Raw genomic sequence first — 17,994 nt, forward strand, 5'->3', positions numbered from 1 at the left:
CCAGAGAAATATGCTTGTGTTTTTACCTTTACAATCTTTTGCCTCTTTTTCTGTTAATTATTATTATTATTTTTTTAAGATGGAAACATTACTTAATTAATTGGACATTGGTAGCCTTGTGCTTGTGAAGTAATTTTTTTTATATTGTTCCTTAATTTTTTTTTATTTTATTTTTTTTTTGTTGGTAGATATTTTCCCTTTCAAAAGTAATTTGTTAACGCGGGTTTTTGGAATGACTCGGCTCCACTCTTGCCATGTCATCATTATGAGGGAAGACTCTTTGACTTAGGACCAGGTCAATGTTGTTGGATGGAGGAGACTCTTTGACACATGATAGACCATCTCTTCCAAATGATTAGCTCTCTAATGGCCTACTCTCTAGTGGTCGGTGTTGTACCATACAAGGGTGCTCCACTGAGACCACCAGACCAGGATGCTCTACTGAGACCACTAGACCAAGGTGTGCTACCAAGACCACCAGACAAGGGTGCTCTACTGAGACCACAACATCGCCTCTCCTGAACGCTCTATTGAATGAATATCCGTTAACCCAGACTACATATTTGTTGGTCTAGATATTTATTGGGTGGATATGAAGAGGCTGCATCTTGCCCGACGAATATTTGTATCTGTCGGCAAACATATCTTAGGACAGCTTTTGCGCGACCAAGTTTACCCGACGGAAGTCAGTCGCCTTAATTGCTTCGCAACGAACGTTGTCCTTAAGACATGAATTCTTTTTGTCTCCTAAGTCGTTTCTTTTTGTAGTGAAAGCGCACAAAAATAAAAAACTGAAAAAGAAAAAGAAAATGGTTATTCAACCAGCCTTTAATTACTTAATTTTCTATATATTTGCCTTTTATTAGATATCTGCTACAAATTATTACATTCCAATTCGATTCAATATATCTACGTTGTATAAGTTCTATTACATATTGGGCATAATTTGCTCCTATATGATTATGATCCGTATACGGTTAGAAAACAAAGTTTCATATGTACAATGAAGGTAGAGTTACAGAAATGAGAAGGACTGGTTAAAAGGCAGATAAAATGACTGAATCACTGGATTTTATCTAATATATATTAATTGTCGTTTTTTCCCTAATCATGAAATGTTGATTGCGATGAGAATAATTACAAAACTGAATGATTATGGTTAGGACCATAGGAAGCTGAAGATAATTAAGCAATTGAAAGGAGCTGGATGAAACAGATCGAGATTAATAGCTCAAGGTGATGATTTCAGCTCCTGATTGAGGCCAGTTCTTCTGTCATCTCATTGATAAAAAGTGACCAGATACTTAAGTACCTTTTGTTTCCTTTTCTTTCTGCTTGCTAGCTACGAACTTCTACAAAGTTGAAGGGGGAAACTTAATTAAGCAAAACATTTGGTGTAAGGGTTAATTAGGTTCTACAATGCAATTAACCACGTTTTATTAAATTACAGAGATTTAAGACGAACTTCACAAAAATGATTGAAGAGCAAGAATGTACAAGAATTTTGGCTAAGCCATATATAGAAGGGGAAGCATCAGCATGTGAGGCTCATTAATCGACTGTTCATATAAGCTACATAAATTTTTGCTGAATTTAAAATCTTCCAGAGCTACAAGAAGAAGGTGATCATCATGTCCATACATTTAGTTACTTTGCCACGGCTATGATTATGATTCCATTTCCTGGGCCAACCCAAAAAGTCATACTCTTTGGAATCAAATTTAATCCTTTTCATAAATTTGGGGGAGCCATGGAGTAGAATACTGCATAAAGGTTAGAGAAATGTTATGGGGCTCTCTCAGACGTGAGATTTTTTATGGACTCTCTGATGCTTCACAGTTTAATATCAATTCTTGTTCCAACATATAAAACATTGTGGCAAAAACATGAAATGACAAAGAGTCATAAAGAGTCTCATCTTACAAAGAGTCCCCCTAGCATTTCTCAAAAAGTAAAGACCCGGCAGCCACCATGTCGGGCTCCACAACAAATTTACTCCAGCCCTAGGTAATTCTTTCTTTTTTTTGTTAAACTTCAAAACCAGTTAAACCAAAGGACTATAGTTTTGATTAAAAATAGAGCTTTGAACCATGCATTTCTGGTTTATTCTTACCCGTTATTATATTCACCCTCATCAACGGACTAAATAGAATAATTTCTACAAGGGAGGAAAAACGGAAGTTATAAAATGGACTATTTCATAAAATGGACAGAGATTTATGACTGTTATGATTACTTAGCCAAAAATTCAATTATTAAGGGGCCAACGATCATATGCTCCGGTCCATATTATGAGTTATCCCACACTAGTCAAATTTCTCTCACGAGTATAATCTCTTATGTAAGATTGCACCAGCACAGAGGTATTCATCTTTTTTGTCTCTTTACTTCATTTTTCTTTGCTTATGAGGAAATTTTTCTTGGTAGATTTGGAGGTGGGGACTAACTAGTTTCATTCCTCATCTCTATCTTTAGGACAGAAGAGAGGAATTTGCGGTGCAATGAGAATGTGGGTTAAAGTTGGACATGATTGTTGTGTGGTAGAGATGATAACGTAGAGTGTGACTAGAAAGCAACTAGGAACCGAAACGAAAAGGAATAAAAAGTCAAACCACTTGTTGACTTCACACCATACTTCGTTTTTACTTCTTTGTCGGCTGACTCGAAACGTCTTCTCAAACAGGTCCGAAACCATAGCCAAATAGCCCAAAATTTGGGATCATGGGACGAGACATGCAGCAATGAGCTCAGCCCAAAATATTTCCAGTAGGGAATGATTTCCATTCCGGTTTTCTCCTTCTCACATTAAATAAACAAAAAAGAAGATTTGAAAAAGGAAATCAGAGTGCGACAATAACACACAAATAAAACTCAGCAATAATTGAGCCACTAGGTTTAATTAATGTTTGTCCTCATAAACATAAAATATATGGCACCAAACTGCAGTTACTTAAATTTGATATTCATAGGATTAATCTCTAATAAGTTAAGAAGTAGGTTAATGTCAAGGTTTAAGGAACTTTGTTATGAACAGGCACGTAAGCATTACTTGCATAATTAATATTATTAATCTTTTCTACTATTATATGATATTGTGTTGGGTTAAATGGTTTCTCCGTCCATTCTCAAACAACTAATCGAATATTATTTTTCAACACGCACGTACTCATGATTTGACAAATTGTGGACTTCTTCATTTGCAAAATATATTTCAAATATTTAAACCTACGTTAGGTAGGTTGAACCGAAGGTTAGGTTGAATTTTGAAAGTGGTGATTTTACTTTATCAAATATAGAAGTATTTAAAAACGCTTAATTAGCTTTCTTCATGTAATTAAAAGCTTTGAGTAGAAGACATTGTATATGGGTGCAGTAGTATGCTAGTGTTTCAACGTGCATGACAGCTGATGAGGGTGTTTCAAGAAAATGGGGCAATGGATGTTTGGCATGTTTTCTAAAAATCAAGTAAATATGTTAGGTAGACTAATTTTTTAGACCGAATTTACAGATTATGGGATGTTTCATTAATAAGAAATAAACATGTTAATCAACACTTAAATAATAATCAAATTATTAACAACTATGTCATATAATTTACAAAATTTGATTTAAATAGTTGATTTCCTTAGCATCGTCCAAAAGTTCATGAGTAAAATAAGTTATCTTTAAGAGGAATATTATCAATTGATTAGATGGGGTTATCATATTGTCTCCCAAAATTCCATCTCCAGAATCTTCACATGTAACAACAAAGAAAAGGAAAACTGTACCACTTATTCAAAAATTAGGTTCAATGGATTCTAACCTAATTTCAAGTAATTCATCACTTGCTTAAAAAAGTAATCAGTAATGTGATGAGTAAGTTTGATTAAAATAGCAGCATTATGTATATGTTAATGGCAAACGCAAACTTTGTAGTACTAGTTTTATTTTCTCGATGGTTTTGTACAGCTTTGGAGAGCTATATACATGAGGATTTTTTCTCACTCTAATAATATGTAGAACCAAAATAAATAAAAAATTGTTTAAAGTCCAGAAAAAAATATTGTAGAACCTAAATAAATACAAATTATGAAAAGGGGACCCGTATTTGCCAGACCTTAATATAACAATCCAAGCTGCCACTATAAACAAAATAAGAATCACCAGAATAATCAGAATCAGTATTATCGACAGCTGCAGTCAAACACTTCACCGGCCGCCTGTGACCTTCCAACACAGCCAAACAGCAATAACTCCTGTTACGATAATCGCCAACTAGCCCTGACGATAATCTCCTCCAAACCCTAACACTATAATCTGCCGACCCACTACACACCAAATCTGCCACCACCGACAAACACAATACCGCCTTTGTGTGTCCCCTCAACGCACCCACCACCACCATGTCCCCCCCACCGCCGTCCGCACCACCATCTCTTTCCCAAACCAAAATCGACCGGTCGCAGGCACCGGAGTACAGCACGGACCCGTCGGTGTTAAAAGCCAAGGCATTCACAGCTGACTTGTGCTTCTCTAGAATTCCAACAAACCTTACTGACATTGACTTGTCTTTCTTCCACGTCCACACCTTTATTTTCTTATCCGCGGAGCCCGTGTATACAAACGTTCCATCACGTGATAAAGTTACGGCGTTGATGGCGTCGTCGTGGGCGTTGCTCACCGACTCCAAGCATTTAAAATCGGAAGTCCGCCATATTTTGAGTGTCCGGTCCCATGAAACGGAGTAGAGAAACGACCCGTCGTTGGATATGGCTAGAGCGGAGACGGTGTCGACGTGGTGCACCCAGGTGTACTTCTTGTGGCGCCGGATTTGCACGTAGTTCTTGGGGAAAAAGAATCTTGTGGCACGGTCATTTAGAGTTGGGAGTGTGGCTATACATTTTAGTTTTTCATGCGTGTCGGTCGTGTTGATTTTCCAGACTCGGATTTTATGGTCTTGGTGAGCACTGAATAAGAGCTTGTTGCGGTCGTCCCCACTCCCAACAACCACCAGAGACTTTACAGTGCTGGGAGTGGCTACCACCTTGTTGTACTGTGGATTTGAAGGATGTGATAGGATACTACTCCACGCTGTAATCCGGCCGTCGGATGAGCCACTGTATAAGAAGTTTCCAGAAAGGGCTAAGGTACAGATGTATGACTGGGATTGGAGGGTGGCTATGCAGTGGTGGTGGACACTTGGGGATCGCAGTACTTCTAATTGGTTGGATTTTGATGGAGTAAGAGAAGGAACAGAAGGGAGACTTGGCTGGGACGATAGGGAGGAGGAGGTTGATGACACAGAGTGAAGACCGGATGTCGTGGAGCTAGAGGTTAAGGATTCTTCAGTAGATTCTTTTGTGTGACAGGGCAAGGGGAAAGGAACAAGTCCCATAATATTGAAAAGGAAAATAGAGAAAACGCAGCTATAACTATATGATGGAGTTTACATTCTTATACAGAGATCGAAATGACCTGAAACGTAGAGAAGCTTAATTTGTCGATCGAGTCTCGAAATGTGCAAGTACCTTCTTTTGAGACGCTAGGTTATTATATATATAATATAGAATTTCAAGAGAAAGCCAGATTTTTCCACCAAAAGTAGGTACTGGTGTAGGATGGCAGCGAGGGGGGCAGATTCTCTGCTCTCTACTTTTTGTGTCTTTTTGTTTGTGCGATTAGGATTAAATCATGTTAAAATTTTATATTACTATTTCTTTTTATCTTATTATTATTATAAAAAAATAATATAAAATGTTGATATGATTTAATCGTGACCACACAAAATAGAAGAGCAAGGAAAGTGGAAGGGCAGAGAATCTGCCTCGGCAGTGAGATGTCCTATCGTATCAATCGGCCGTGCCTAATAATTAGTTAAGGATTTATGGGTTCACGTACGATTTGATGAACACCAGTGGCTCTGTATGCTGATGCTAAGAGTTGGTTTGGTATTGCTGTGTTTTGAAAAAAAAACTGATTATGCTGTACTGTGAGAATAAGCAGCTGTGAAATAAAGCAGCAGAGTGTTTGGTAAACTTTTTTGTAAAAGTGCTTTTGAAAAAAAAAAGCAGTATTATAGTGTTTAGTAAACTTTTATGTAAAACAGATGTGAAAAAAAACCAGTTTTTCAAAGCTGGGTTTTGCAACTTCTTGTTTTTGGCTGTTTTTCATCCAAAACTGTGAAAAAAAACTGAAGCTGAATGTTTACCAAACACAAAAATAGCTCTTAGCTTTTTTTTATACCAATTTTTTTTCAGAATCACCTCAATACCAAACCAGGCTTAATAAAGCTGAAGTAGCAATATTATATTATTATGGGGTCTGTGTAGTCCGTAGCTGATTAGGTTGAAGCGCTTAGAAGTTGGGACATATATACATCCCATGTGAAATTGATCCTTTGAAGATGGGCTGTATTCTATACTTTAACATGTAGCGTGCTTTGGATTGTTTCTTAAGAAACACTAAAATCAACTCATGAAGGTGTGAGCTGACCTTTATAAAGGTATTCTTCACTGAAAAAACAAAAAAAGATTATTAGATTAGTTTGCACTGATGCACGATTGATCTATATATGTTCTCGTCTAAAACTGAAAAGGTTGAATAATCTGGGGGACGTGGGTCCAGTGCTTTTCTTCTTTCAAACTCTTGAACTTGTCGACCAAGTAACATAATCAATATCATTTCACACTGTTTTTTGTAAGATTCCGCTGGTATATATTTTCTTTACCGGCTGCCAAACTTTGGCTCATTGAGGACGACCAGTTGTACCTAAATGCAAAAGAAATTAGTTACCCTTAATTTCGTCAAAATTGAAGAAGAAATAAAGGATAAGTTAAGATCGAAGGTTCCTATAAGATCAGCTGCGGGGATGCCCAGGAGTCATATATTACATGTAACCAGGATTAGGGATCATTCATTGTAATTAATATTATTTTGGGAAAATTAGAATACCTTACAATTTTTTGTATATATCATTTAGATTAAACATGTGTGTCTTTTTTAAATTTGATTAAAGTGCCTTGACCAATAGTCATCTCTATTTTTTTAAATTAAAATAATTTCTGAATTTATCCTTTTATCTGCATGATGCACTTTTCCTTATTTAGTGGAGATATTAGTAATTAAACTATATCTTCTCTTCTTCCAAATATATTTTTTCGATCACAGTTTTTTTTTTTTTTTTTGGTTATGCAAACATTTAATATTATTTTTTTTCCAAATGGTTTTTTCTTTTTCAAATAGTTGGTGATCAACATAAAAGTTTTGTGTAGTTTTTTCAATTTTTTTGTGAAATTATATATATTTTTGCTGTTTTTTTAATTATAGTTGTTGATGAATTGTTAATAGGTACAATACATTACATATATATTATATGCAGTTATGTTTGAATTTACAAAAATTATTAATTGGTACGTTTATTTGCAATTTTGGTACGTTTGATTTAATAGATATTGTTAATATTGGTACATTATGTGACATCCCGTCCCGAGATTATTAAAACGTACTTGCGAAATGACCTTTTTGCCCCTAGTTTGTTTTTGTTATGTTGTTTGGTTGTTTTGTGTGTTGTGGCATGTGCTGGGCCACACACACACACACATTCACACTCACTGTCTCTCTCTGCCCTTCTCTGTCTCTGTCCCGTGTCTCTCTCTCTCCCTTCCCATTCACCATAAACGTACGGACAAACACACACTCACTCGAACGTTCACAGATCGAGGAAACCAAGGACACAGTTGAGCTCGTGAGGTCGAGGGGAGCACAGCCATACCATTTTCAGGTAAGAAATTCGTCGTTTTCACGTCGATTCGACGATGTCCGTTTTGAGCACTGTTCATGCAAACATTGATCTAGCTCGTTTCTGGGAATTTGAAGCTCTTAGATGTCTTAGTGAGGTCCTAAGGAGCATCGGAGTAGCTCGTTGGACGAAATTGGACGTCGGAATCGTGGGTTTCAAAGTTGGCCGGTTTTTGAGTTTTGAGACAAGTATGATCTCGTGAATTTTAGGCTTTAAAAGTAGTCTATCGTGATTCTACAAGTCCTAAGCTTCATTTTGGTTCAAGAATCATGAAAAATGGTTGAGAAACGAGTGAGAAAACACGATTTGAAATTTTTCTAGTTTTCCGGCGCCGGCGACGTCGCTGGAGAAGGTGACGGAATATTCCGTCAAATCTGACGGAATATTCCTGACGCCGTTGACGGAATCCGTTAGAGATAACGGAATATTCCTCTCGGCGTCAGTTGACGCCGTCCGTGTGCGCCGCACGTGCTTGCGCGTGGTCGGCGCGTGTGGCGGAGGAAAATTTTTCTAAAAATATGGTTGTGATCCTGAGGTTGTGTAGAGCACGTTGGTATATTCATTTGACCATTTTGAGCAATGTATGAGAAGTTATTACGAGAAGTTGGTTATGTGCTTTAAAGTTAACGTTTTTATAGTTATTTCGCATATAGGTGACACGTACCCCGAGGACGAGCGTTCGCACTCGAGGCAGGGGGGCTACGACCCTTCCACTTATCAGTGAGTGGGCTTTTGTTTTCCGTATATACCTATATACATTTATATTCCCAGAAATTGATTAAAAAGGGTTATTTACGTTATGCCATGCACCATATTATTATTGTTTATGAATCATCACATGCATTAGTAGTGGCATACATTTATATATACGTTTTGGGTGCCATGGACGCACAGGTAAGTGCCAGGTAAGTGGTATGCATGTTTATATTCAGTAGTAGTTTGAGATGCTTAGAGAGCTCATAACCTGCACCCCCGGTGTTAATGCTCCCGCCCAGAGTAGGGCACAGTCCTTCACGTGATGTTCACCTCCTGCACCACACGCTCAGCTTGGATCCAAGTTAGGTGCACAGTCCTGTCGTACAGACCACTTTAGGTGGTTCCGACTCGTAGGTGACCCGTGATTATTCGCACAGCCTTCACGTGATCGTAGCACTAGAGCGTACATATATATTACACCCAGGCCTGTCGTACATACCACTTTAGGTGGTTCCGACTCGTGGGTAGGTTCAGTTATTGAGTTTGAGATTTGAGCTCTATATGCAGCCGTACAGGTCACGTTAGGTGACTCCGGCTGCCAGATGTTATGCTTTTGATGTGATTTATACATGAGCACTTGCATTTCATTATGAGGTTCTGACATGGCATATTCTTGAGCATGATTGGCATACCCTTGAGCATGTTTGGCATATTTATACATCCGTATATATGTTTATTTTCTGGGAAGTATACAGGTTTTACGGTGAGGGGTTAGAATGTATTTTGCTAAATGGTTTTCAAAGAGCTTTGTTTTTGCCCACTCACGCTTTTGTTTTGCGCCCCTCCAGGTTCTAGTTGATTAGCAGTCTCGGTGGTTTCCCATAGGGCTTGTTCGGCATTTCTGACAGATACTCACCAGCGTAGGGTCACATTCGGGTGTACTTATGTCACAATTTTTCTTTTGGACTGCTATAGTCTTGCTCTGAATTTGTATCTCACTTATGCTAGCACTTGTCTTAGTACTTTGTATGCTAGTTTTTAATTATTCGTACTTTTATATTACTACTCTATTAGCTTCCGCACGTGCACATGGTTACGTCACCTTCGTGTGATGGCCAGCACGCCCTGATCTTGGTCGGGGTGTGTCACATTATTTTTATTTGTACACATTGTGTATTGGTACGTTTATATTATTCTCAATCCTATTTTTTCTTAAAGTACTAAAAGAAAATTTTCTTTCGGTACGTTTGATTTTGGGGGATTTAAAAATATTTTAAATTATTTTGGAAAGAAAATATCTTAAATCGTAGATAATTATTGCTAATGTCACATCCCTGCCCGAGCCCCCACCACATCCCGGGCTCGACTCCACCGTAGCACGATATTGTCTGCTTTGGGCCCCTACCACGCCCTCACGGTTTTGTTTCTGGGAACTCACACGAGAACTTCCCAGTGGGTCACCCATCCTGGGATTGACCTCGCACGAACTCGCTTAACTTTTGAGTTCCTACGGAATCCGAAGCCAGTGAGCTCCCAAAAGGCCTCGTGCTAGGTACAGATGGGAATATACATATAAGGCTTACAAGATCCACACCTCTGGGCTATGTGGGATCTTATAGGTAAATTGTAGCATTATTGTGAAAATAATTTTGAATCAAACCAACTTTTTTTTTTAAATTTTTTTTAAATTTTTTTTTTTTTACAATTATCTCTAATAGAGGAGAGTGTAATCAAAATGCTAGATTATAGGAATTTTGTTACAATATAATGTGCATATAGAACCAAAATTATGACAAAAAAAACTGTTTAATCAAATCACTAAAATGCATGAATGTTTGATCTAGAAAATGCAAAATTGAGGCGCCTATATCAAAAGATCTCTATTATTTTTTCAAAAAAGGGCTGATTAAATCAACGTTATGTTGTGTTAGCTTTCATTTAAACAAAAATTTAAGAATAGTGTTAAAGAAAAAGTAGAATATATAATAGCACAAAAATCAGATTGTTTAAATATCTATATGAATTAAAGAAATTAACAGTTATGATCATAAGTAATATTTTTATGATTAACGGATCAATTTTTTTCTAATTCATTCGAACGCTTAAAAGTTACTACGTAAAAAGAACAAATGACTTCAATCATAACATTTGTAGGGCTAAATGATGTAATATTATCAAAGAAAAACATTTTTCCTTGTTACTGAAAATGAGAGGACCAATTATTGGCTCGGTGGACAAGTCACGAACAAGCAAACATTGTAAGGATATTGGTGGAAGAAAATAAAAATATAATTTTCTTTATAAAAAAATGAAAAAACTGTATATTCAACTATACTGCTGACAGTATCTGTTCGTCCTAACTGTATTCAACTGTATCTGTGTACGGTGCCAAATCCAAACCAAAAAATGTAATAAATAATCGGTAAATCTAATCCTAACCAGAAATTAAAGAGAAAAACTAAAACAATAGTAACAGGAATCCAACTGCCAACACGACACTGGGGCCCCACAAACGCGGAGTGGAACCCAGGTGGTCCCCTGCAGCAGACGTGTCCCTCGCCTGGTTGGAGTCGTTGGACGGCGTAGACGAACTAGTCGTACCGTCGTAACTGGGATTGGCGCCGTACAGGGACTGGATTCCCAAGACGTCGTCGTTTGCTAGCTCAACCTTCTTCGTCCGCGACGCGATCGTCGGGTACATAATCGCCCCCTCCACCGACGAGTGCCCCAACCCCAACAGATGTCCGATCTCGTGCACCGCGACGGACTCCAGATCAACGGCCGACGTCACGGAGGATTTGCTGATGTCACCGGTGATGACCCAGTTCTCGTCGCCGTCCAAGTGGAACCTCCCGCTCGGGGGCGAGAACGCGTGCGCAAGAGTCCCCAAAACCCCGTCGAACGGCTCGCCGTCGCCGTGGTCGCCCTTAAAGAATCCTATCTTGATGTCCGCCGAGTCGAAAGTGGTAGTTTCTGTAAAAGTCAACGTCGTCGCCTCCGACCACCGTTGGAAGGCGCTGGCGAACACGGATTTTACCGGCTCGGAGAGCTCATTCTCTGGCACGAAAGCGTAAGTGAGGTCGCGGCGGTTCTGCGGCCAGACGGGCGTGCCGGGGAAGAAACTGTAGTGAGAGACGGTATGGAACTTGGTGGCGTTGTACGACGCTGGTTTTCCGGAGTTCATGGTGGTGGTGCCGTTGACTATGTCGGGGTTGCCGCATCGGGGTTTGACGAGGTGTTCGACGGTGGGGCCGTCGAGCTCACCGGTGACATTGAGGTTGAAGTTCGTTTGGTAGGTTTTAAGGGCGGCTTCGAGGTCGTCGTCGAAGTCGTCGGTGAGGTTGGCTGTTGGTAAATTTGGAAGGTAGCCAAAGCGGTTGAAGTACTTTTTGAGCTTACCGAGGCCGTCGACTTTTTCGCCGGCGTGGCAGTTGCCGAAGTTTTTGAAGGCGTCCCAAGCACCAGGAATGGTGGCATTTGGGACGAGGTAGGATGGCATGGAGATGGAGGAGATGTTGGGGAAGAAGCGAGCCGAGGTTTGCGAAAGTGATGAGAGGCATAGGGCAATGGCGAAAAGGTGGAGTGGAAATTGGAGATTCGTCATGATTAACTTTAGGTTTTTTGTTTTGTTTGGATTTTTGGTGGTTGTGAGGTTTTTGAAGATTGATTTTAAGAGGGAAGTTTGGAGTTTGAGAAAGTAAGAGTGGAGATGGAGGTATTAACAAGAAAAGTTAGGGGCGGCGAAGACTTTGTGTAGGGTTCAATATTTGTCCAACTTGGTGAATATGTCTTTAGAAGTCTTTGTCAATCAAAATTAGTAAATTGAATTGCGTGTTTGATTTTTATTTTCTTTTAGGTGTGGGTTTCAAACGGAGCTTCGAATGCTTGCGTGATAGAAGCTTCTTTGTAGATTCTTATATGATTTTTTAGCATGCTATAATGTATTTTGCATTCGAATGCTCATGGTTACATCATTTGTTAAGAATACAACGAACATGATTTGACGATAAAAAAACTCTATACACTGGAATTTGATAAAATACTCAACATTATTTTTAAGAAAGTTAAGTATGCACAACTTTGAATAATTTGGTCTTATACGATACTACACTGATTTTAACCAATACCAACATGACCCTAATTAAGTGACGCTATCCGAATTAATTTTTATCTAATTCTACGTATTTGTATTGATGAGAATTAAAATGATGGATACAGTATATGTGTGAAAACAAAAAGAAATAGAAAGAAAAAGGAAAATGAATGGAAGATGGATATATGTTTTGACTTGGATCGTTTAATTTAGTGATGATATGCGAATTGAAAGCGAAAAACGGTCAAAGTTGGGGGTTGAACTGCTTTTGTACTCCTGATCACGTAACGATCGATCCCCAGGAGGAGTTGTGGATGTTGTTGAGCTTATAAACGTCGACGTGGAACAAAATAACTGATTAAGAAATGTACATCTGGTTGGCCCTATCCCCGAAGATTCATCTTTCTATATCAATCATATTATCAGTTGGTCGCGCACACAGCCAATCATGTTATGGGGTCTTTATGTAGGTTAACTTGTTCAACTAGTATTTGGTACGTATTTGTATATTTTATAAAGCGATTTCAATTACAGTAGCACGTTCATATATTACTAACAGTCGTTCATGCAACAGTCTCTTTGTTTATTTTGATTAGTTTATCGTCTGCTGCACTTTTGGGATATATGTGTCCCAATCAGCACAGTTTGGTTCTCTCCATTTGCATGTTGGACATTATTAAGGAGTTTGTTTATCTGCACACCAAAACTGATCATTTGTTTTTCCCCTTTTCAATTTCTTCCGTTCATTGCGAAAAAACCACCGAGTAATTGCATTCTCCCCATTCGTGCATGATAAAACAAAAAAAGATCTTTTGTATGCGAGAAAACATATGCGGAAAAGGCTAGTTTCTAAAGTTATCATTTTTTATGATATTTGTTTGCAAGGAAGGCCGCACCCCACCACCAAGATGTATCTTACTAAAGACTTGTCCTAGGTCAGTTTCCTGTTTCTTGTGCTGTCTTGGGGGACAAGTACATGTATATTTCTAAATTCCTTCTTCTTTTTTTCTTTTTTGCTGAACAAATATATAGTTAGGACATGTACCAAAGTGAGAAAGCAGCCATTTGCATTTGGCTAGTTCAACCACATATATAATTGGGGGGCCATTCGACGTTGTGTGTATATACATCTATATCCTTAAATCCTTGTCATTTAGGGACTGACGCCGTATCAAAAGGCATAATACTACTTTCACGAGAGATTTTTCAGTGTGATATGTGTGCACTACATTTTATTATACAAATTGTGGGATATGTGTGCTAAAAAGTTAATAACTTAAAAAATAAAATTTCCCACCACTCCTATTAAAACACATGGTGTACCACTTGTATTTCCGTCATAACTAAAAATTTCTCCTACTTTCACATTGAACCAATCAAGCTAGACCGCATGAGAGAATAAGAATATACTTTGGAGTGCGTAATGACTTTTTTATAGTATCAATAACAACTTATTAAGTAAAAAAATAACGGTAATGTCAGCTAGACTAAAACTTTAAAATCCGAATCCTTGCCGGATTCTCTTTGTGAAGATTATTGGGATTTGTAAATCATGTTTGTTCATCGTACATTGTACGGTCAAAAATCATTTTAATTTTTTTTATTTAAAATTAAACACAAATAGTACCTAGCAAAAATTGACCATATGATGTACGATAAACGAACACGATTCACAGATCCTTAAGATCCTCTCACAAAGAGGATCCTATGCAAATCACATGATGTGTCACTAATAAAAAATAAGCACGTTAATCAACATTTAAGTAATAATCCAATCATCAATAACCACATTATTTAGTTTCAAATTTTGGTTTTCCTAGCATCACCCCAAAAAATAAATATATATAATCTAATCTAGATTAGTAGGCGGTATCTTCGTCTTCAACCCAATTGTTTTTCAATTTTAAACTCTCCTCCTCCCCTTGGTCTAGTTTAGACTTGTAGTATTGCTTTTAAAATAAAAAATTAGCCAAAATTAATTATTGAAAAATTAACAAATGTTTTTATTTTTTTGACGAAGGGTAAATTACATTACAACAAAGAACAAGTACAACAGAGACCCAAATACAATTTAAGCACAAAGAAAAGATGGCCGACAAAAACACAGAGGACAAAGCCTAAAGCCAGCCTTTGAGCCCAACCTGCACAATAAAAACAACACATAAATAACCCTAAATTAGGGCTTCAAGCTCTTGAAGCTGCAGCCGCCGTCTCCAGAACACGCAACGATCAATACGAACCATCACCTCCCACTAGCACCTGAGATCACACCAGCAAGAACCCCATTACTAAAAAAGAAAAAAGCCGCATCATCCTCCAAGTACCAACAAATCAATTGCCACCACAAAACCGACGAAGCACGTAGGAAGAGAGGTCAATTGTCGAATCAAATTAAGTGCTTATTGCAGCCTATGATTGAAGATGATTGTAGTATATATGTAATGTTCTTTATGTGTCATTAAACAAACATGAAATCTTTAAAGGGATAGATCCTTATTTTTGTTATAAAAAATGAGGATTAGTTGTATAGTTCACACCACATCGAACTTTAACGATCCAGATCATCTATATTTTAAGTTGCCCCTCATAGACTATCCTTGCAAAATATTAGCTAAATCGGAGATGTTTAAGACATCTAATTGAGTTCAAAGAAATTAACGAATACTTTGTTATATAAGAAACAATGAAATTTTATCTTGATAATTAAATAGGTAAATGGTTTCAGATTGAATTGAATTTTTGCAAGAATGATCTATAAATCGAGACTTACAAGATAAACGGTTCGAATCATTAAAGTTCGATGTGAAATAGATTCCACACCTAATCCTCATTTAAAAAAAAAAAAAAAAAATCCTTTTGCATAAAGTGCCTGAACAAACATATATGCCAATATGAACACAAACAAGCCAAAGAATTATAAGAAAGGTCAAAAGTCTTGGTTTCCATCATAATTCATTACTTTATTACAACCGTTTGTACATTCAGTTAAACATCATCCATTGCGTTATATACATACATGTAGAAAATGGAACCTTCGACAGCAGTAGTCCATATTTGACAACTTCCACGGTTCCTAATCAAATTATTTCTTTTTTCTTAATCCCCAGAAGGTTCCAAAACCTCACTTATTTAAATTTAATTAATTGTTTTCCTGTAATTAGAAGAAACCCTATCTTGTAATCAAGCGAGTCGTCGTCACATGAACAACGTGTTCGCCTTTGAAAATACATGGAAAGACCGCGTTTTCAATTCAGGCTGCCACACAAACCGTATAATATGTGGTTATATATAGACCTAAATCCCTCCCAAACCAAAACCATCATTATTTTTACTTACTAAATTGGAAACAATTACTCAGCGAGCAATGGCAAGCATCCCGAACCACGAAAACTCATGGGCCGATCAGTGGGACTACAACCCCGACCCTCTTCCTGCTTCCTACACCAAGAGCTCCGGGGGCGGTGCAAAGGCGAAATATGGTAAAAAAGTGGAGGAAGGGTTTGGGAAGACGAAGGCAGTTGCAGCAAACGGCATGAACAAAGTGAAGGTCGGGACTCAATTTGGGTTCCACTGGATCAAGGACAAGTGCCACAAGACTACCGGAAAACAGTAGGGCTAAGTACATAGCTACACAGCTTGATCGTTCTTTGATTTTAGTGACCTTCTGTTTGTTGTTTTTGTTGTATATTTTGTACACGGATTTGATTGTTTATACTCTGGTTAATAAATGATTTTTTGATTTGTATCCGAATAGGAGTAAGAATTTATGGTTTTTTTATACAACTTTTTACTCAGTTTATGATTCGAATTCTTTTTCTTATATATTACTACTGAATTTAAACTAGTCGAGGCCAAACAGAGCTTTGTTTCTTGGTCACTAATCAACTTAATTAGTTGATTCATGAAACCTAACAATCTCCGGTACTGTGGATCAAATCACAATTTATCCTTCCACGACGAATCGTTTGAACTATCCGTTGTTTCTAAGCGCCATCATTCAATTAGTTGGAAAATCTCATATACGATTCCACCCATCGGACCCATCCGTTGTTTAACAAGGTGGTTAAATTGAGGACGATATAAACACTATACCGGATTTTATACTGATTTCACCTCGCTCTGATGCACAGAAACAAAGACATTATAGAAAACTTAATTGAGGAGTTAACCTACACAGTATTAATCTATGCGTATTGCTGAAGCTCTCCGTACTTGCACGCTTCTGCAACAAGAAATATAATATAAACAGCCTACGCAATTATGAAAACCGATTTGCTTATTTAACAAGAAAACATAATTTCAAAATAAACTATATAATCTGTTAGTAATTAAGTTGGGCATGTTCTTGTTGACATATCGTTAAAAATTGAACTGTCTTTGACCCCCCAAAAAATATGGAACCTTCCACAAGGCCAAAGGTGACAACTGCCACGGTTTCCTTAACAGAGCTTTATTTCCTTCCAAGAAGGTTCAACGTCGTCAGTTATTTAAGAGGTGTTTGTTGATTTATCCTTTGAACTTGTATGCAACTGCTAATTTCTTCCATGAACTTTAATTTTAGCCGATTACCCACTTGAACCTTTTCAATTAGCCAAATTCCCCTTTGAACTTGAACTTTAGCCAATTATCTCATGAACTTTTTATAAATATCCAATTCCCCCCTCGCCTTAGATTTTAAAAACTTTCATTCAATTTTTCATCATTTTTGCTCTCATACAGTTGTCATGTATTGTTTCCGTGATCAAGATGGATGGAAAATTGGATGAACATTTTTAAAATCTAACACAAGGGAAGAAATTGGCTATTTATAAAAGTTCAGGGGTAATCGGCTAAAATTATAGTTTAAGGGGGAAATTGGCTAATTATAAAAGTTCAAGAGGGTAATCAACTAAAATTAAAGTTCAAGGGAAAAATTAGCAGCTCCATACAAGTTTAGGGGACAAATCGACAAATATGCCGTTATTTAATTGTGTGTGAGAAGAGAGAAGGTTCTTCTGTTCCTTTGGGACACTTTCTGTTTTCTGTTACGTCACAAAAATAACCGCAAATTCAGGCTGCCATATGCATATATAAGAACCAACCCCCTCACAACAAAACGGATTACTTGGAATACAAGCAAATCTACTCACTCCCAAGAAAACTCTTATTCTGCATTTCAACTGAGTGTGGATGGAATCGACTGGCCCGAATCGGACGCCACGGCCAGATCAAGGGGACAGCAGCAACCAAGACTCGGCTCCTGTTTCCGAGACCAAGACAAGCTCCGGTGACGGCGCCAAGGTTAGCCATACTAAAAAAGTGGAAGAAGGGCTTGAAAGAATAAAAACTGCGGCATCAAATGGTATGAATAGGGTTAAAATAGCAGCTCATGTGGGCATAAATTAGATCAAGGGCAGGTACAAGTCGAGCCGAAAGCAGTAGCAGC

General features: G+C 37.8%; 2 protein-coding genes across 2 annotated transcripts; both read right to left on the reverse strand.

The window, feature by feature from the left end:
- Window positions 1–3,899: 3,899 nt before the first annotated feature.
- Window positions 3,900–5,651, reverse strand: LOC137738307 (protein JINGUBANG-like). Its single transcript, XM_068477945.1, has one exon. The coding sequence runs from the start codon at window positions 5,375–5,377 to the stop codon at window positions 4,070–4,072; it is 1,308 nt and encodes a 435-aa protein (XP_068334046.1). The 5' UTR covers window positions 5,378–5,651; the 3' UTR covers window positions 3,900–4,069.
- A 5,267-nt stretch (window positions 5,652–10,918) lies between these two features.
- LOC137738187 (metalloendoproteinase 2-MMP-like) lies at window positions 10,919–12,229 on the reverse strand. Its single transcript, XM_068477816.1, has one exon. The coding sequence runs from the start codon at window positions 12,078–12,080 to the stop codon at window positions 10,935–10,937; it is 1,146 nt and encodes a 381-aa protein (XP_068333917.1). The 5' UTR covers window positions 12,081–12,229; the 3' UTR covers window positions 10,919–10,934.
- Between the last annotated feature and the right edge of the window lie 5,765 nt (window positions 12,230–17,994).

This window comes from Pyrus communis, chromosome 6 (assembly GCF_963583255.1).
Source record: "Pyrus communis chromosome 6, drPyrComm1.1, whole genome shotgun sequence".
Classification (NCBI taxonomy): Eukaryota; Viridiplantae; Streptophyta; class Magnoliopsida; order Rosales; family Rosaceae; genus Pyrus; species Pyrus communis.

Coding starts and splice junctions, on each gene's coding strand:
- LOC137738307 (XM_068477945.1), bottom strand. CDS start 5,377: ATGGGACTTGTTCCTTTCCCCTTGCCCTGTCACACAAAAGAATCTACT.
- LOC137738187 (XM_068477816.1), bottom strand. CDS start 12,080: ATGACGAATCTCCAATTTCCACTCCACCTTTTCGCCATTGCCCTATGC.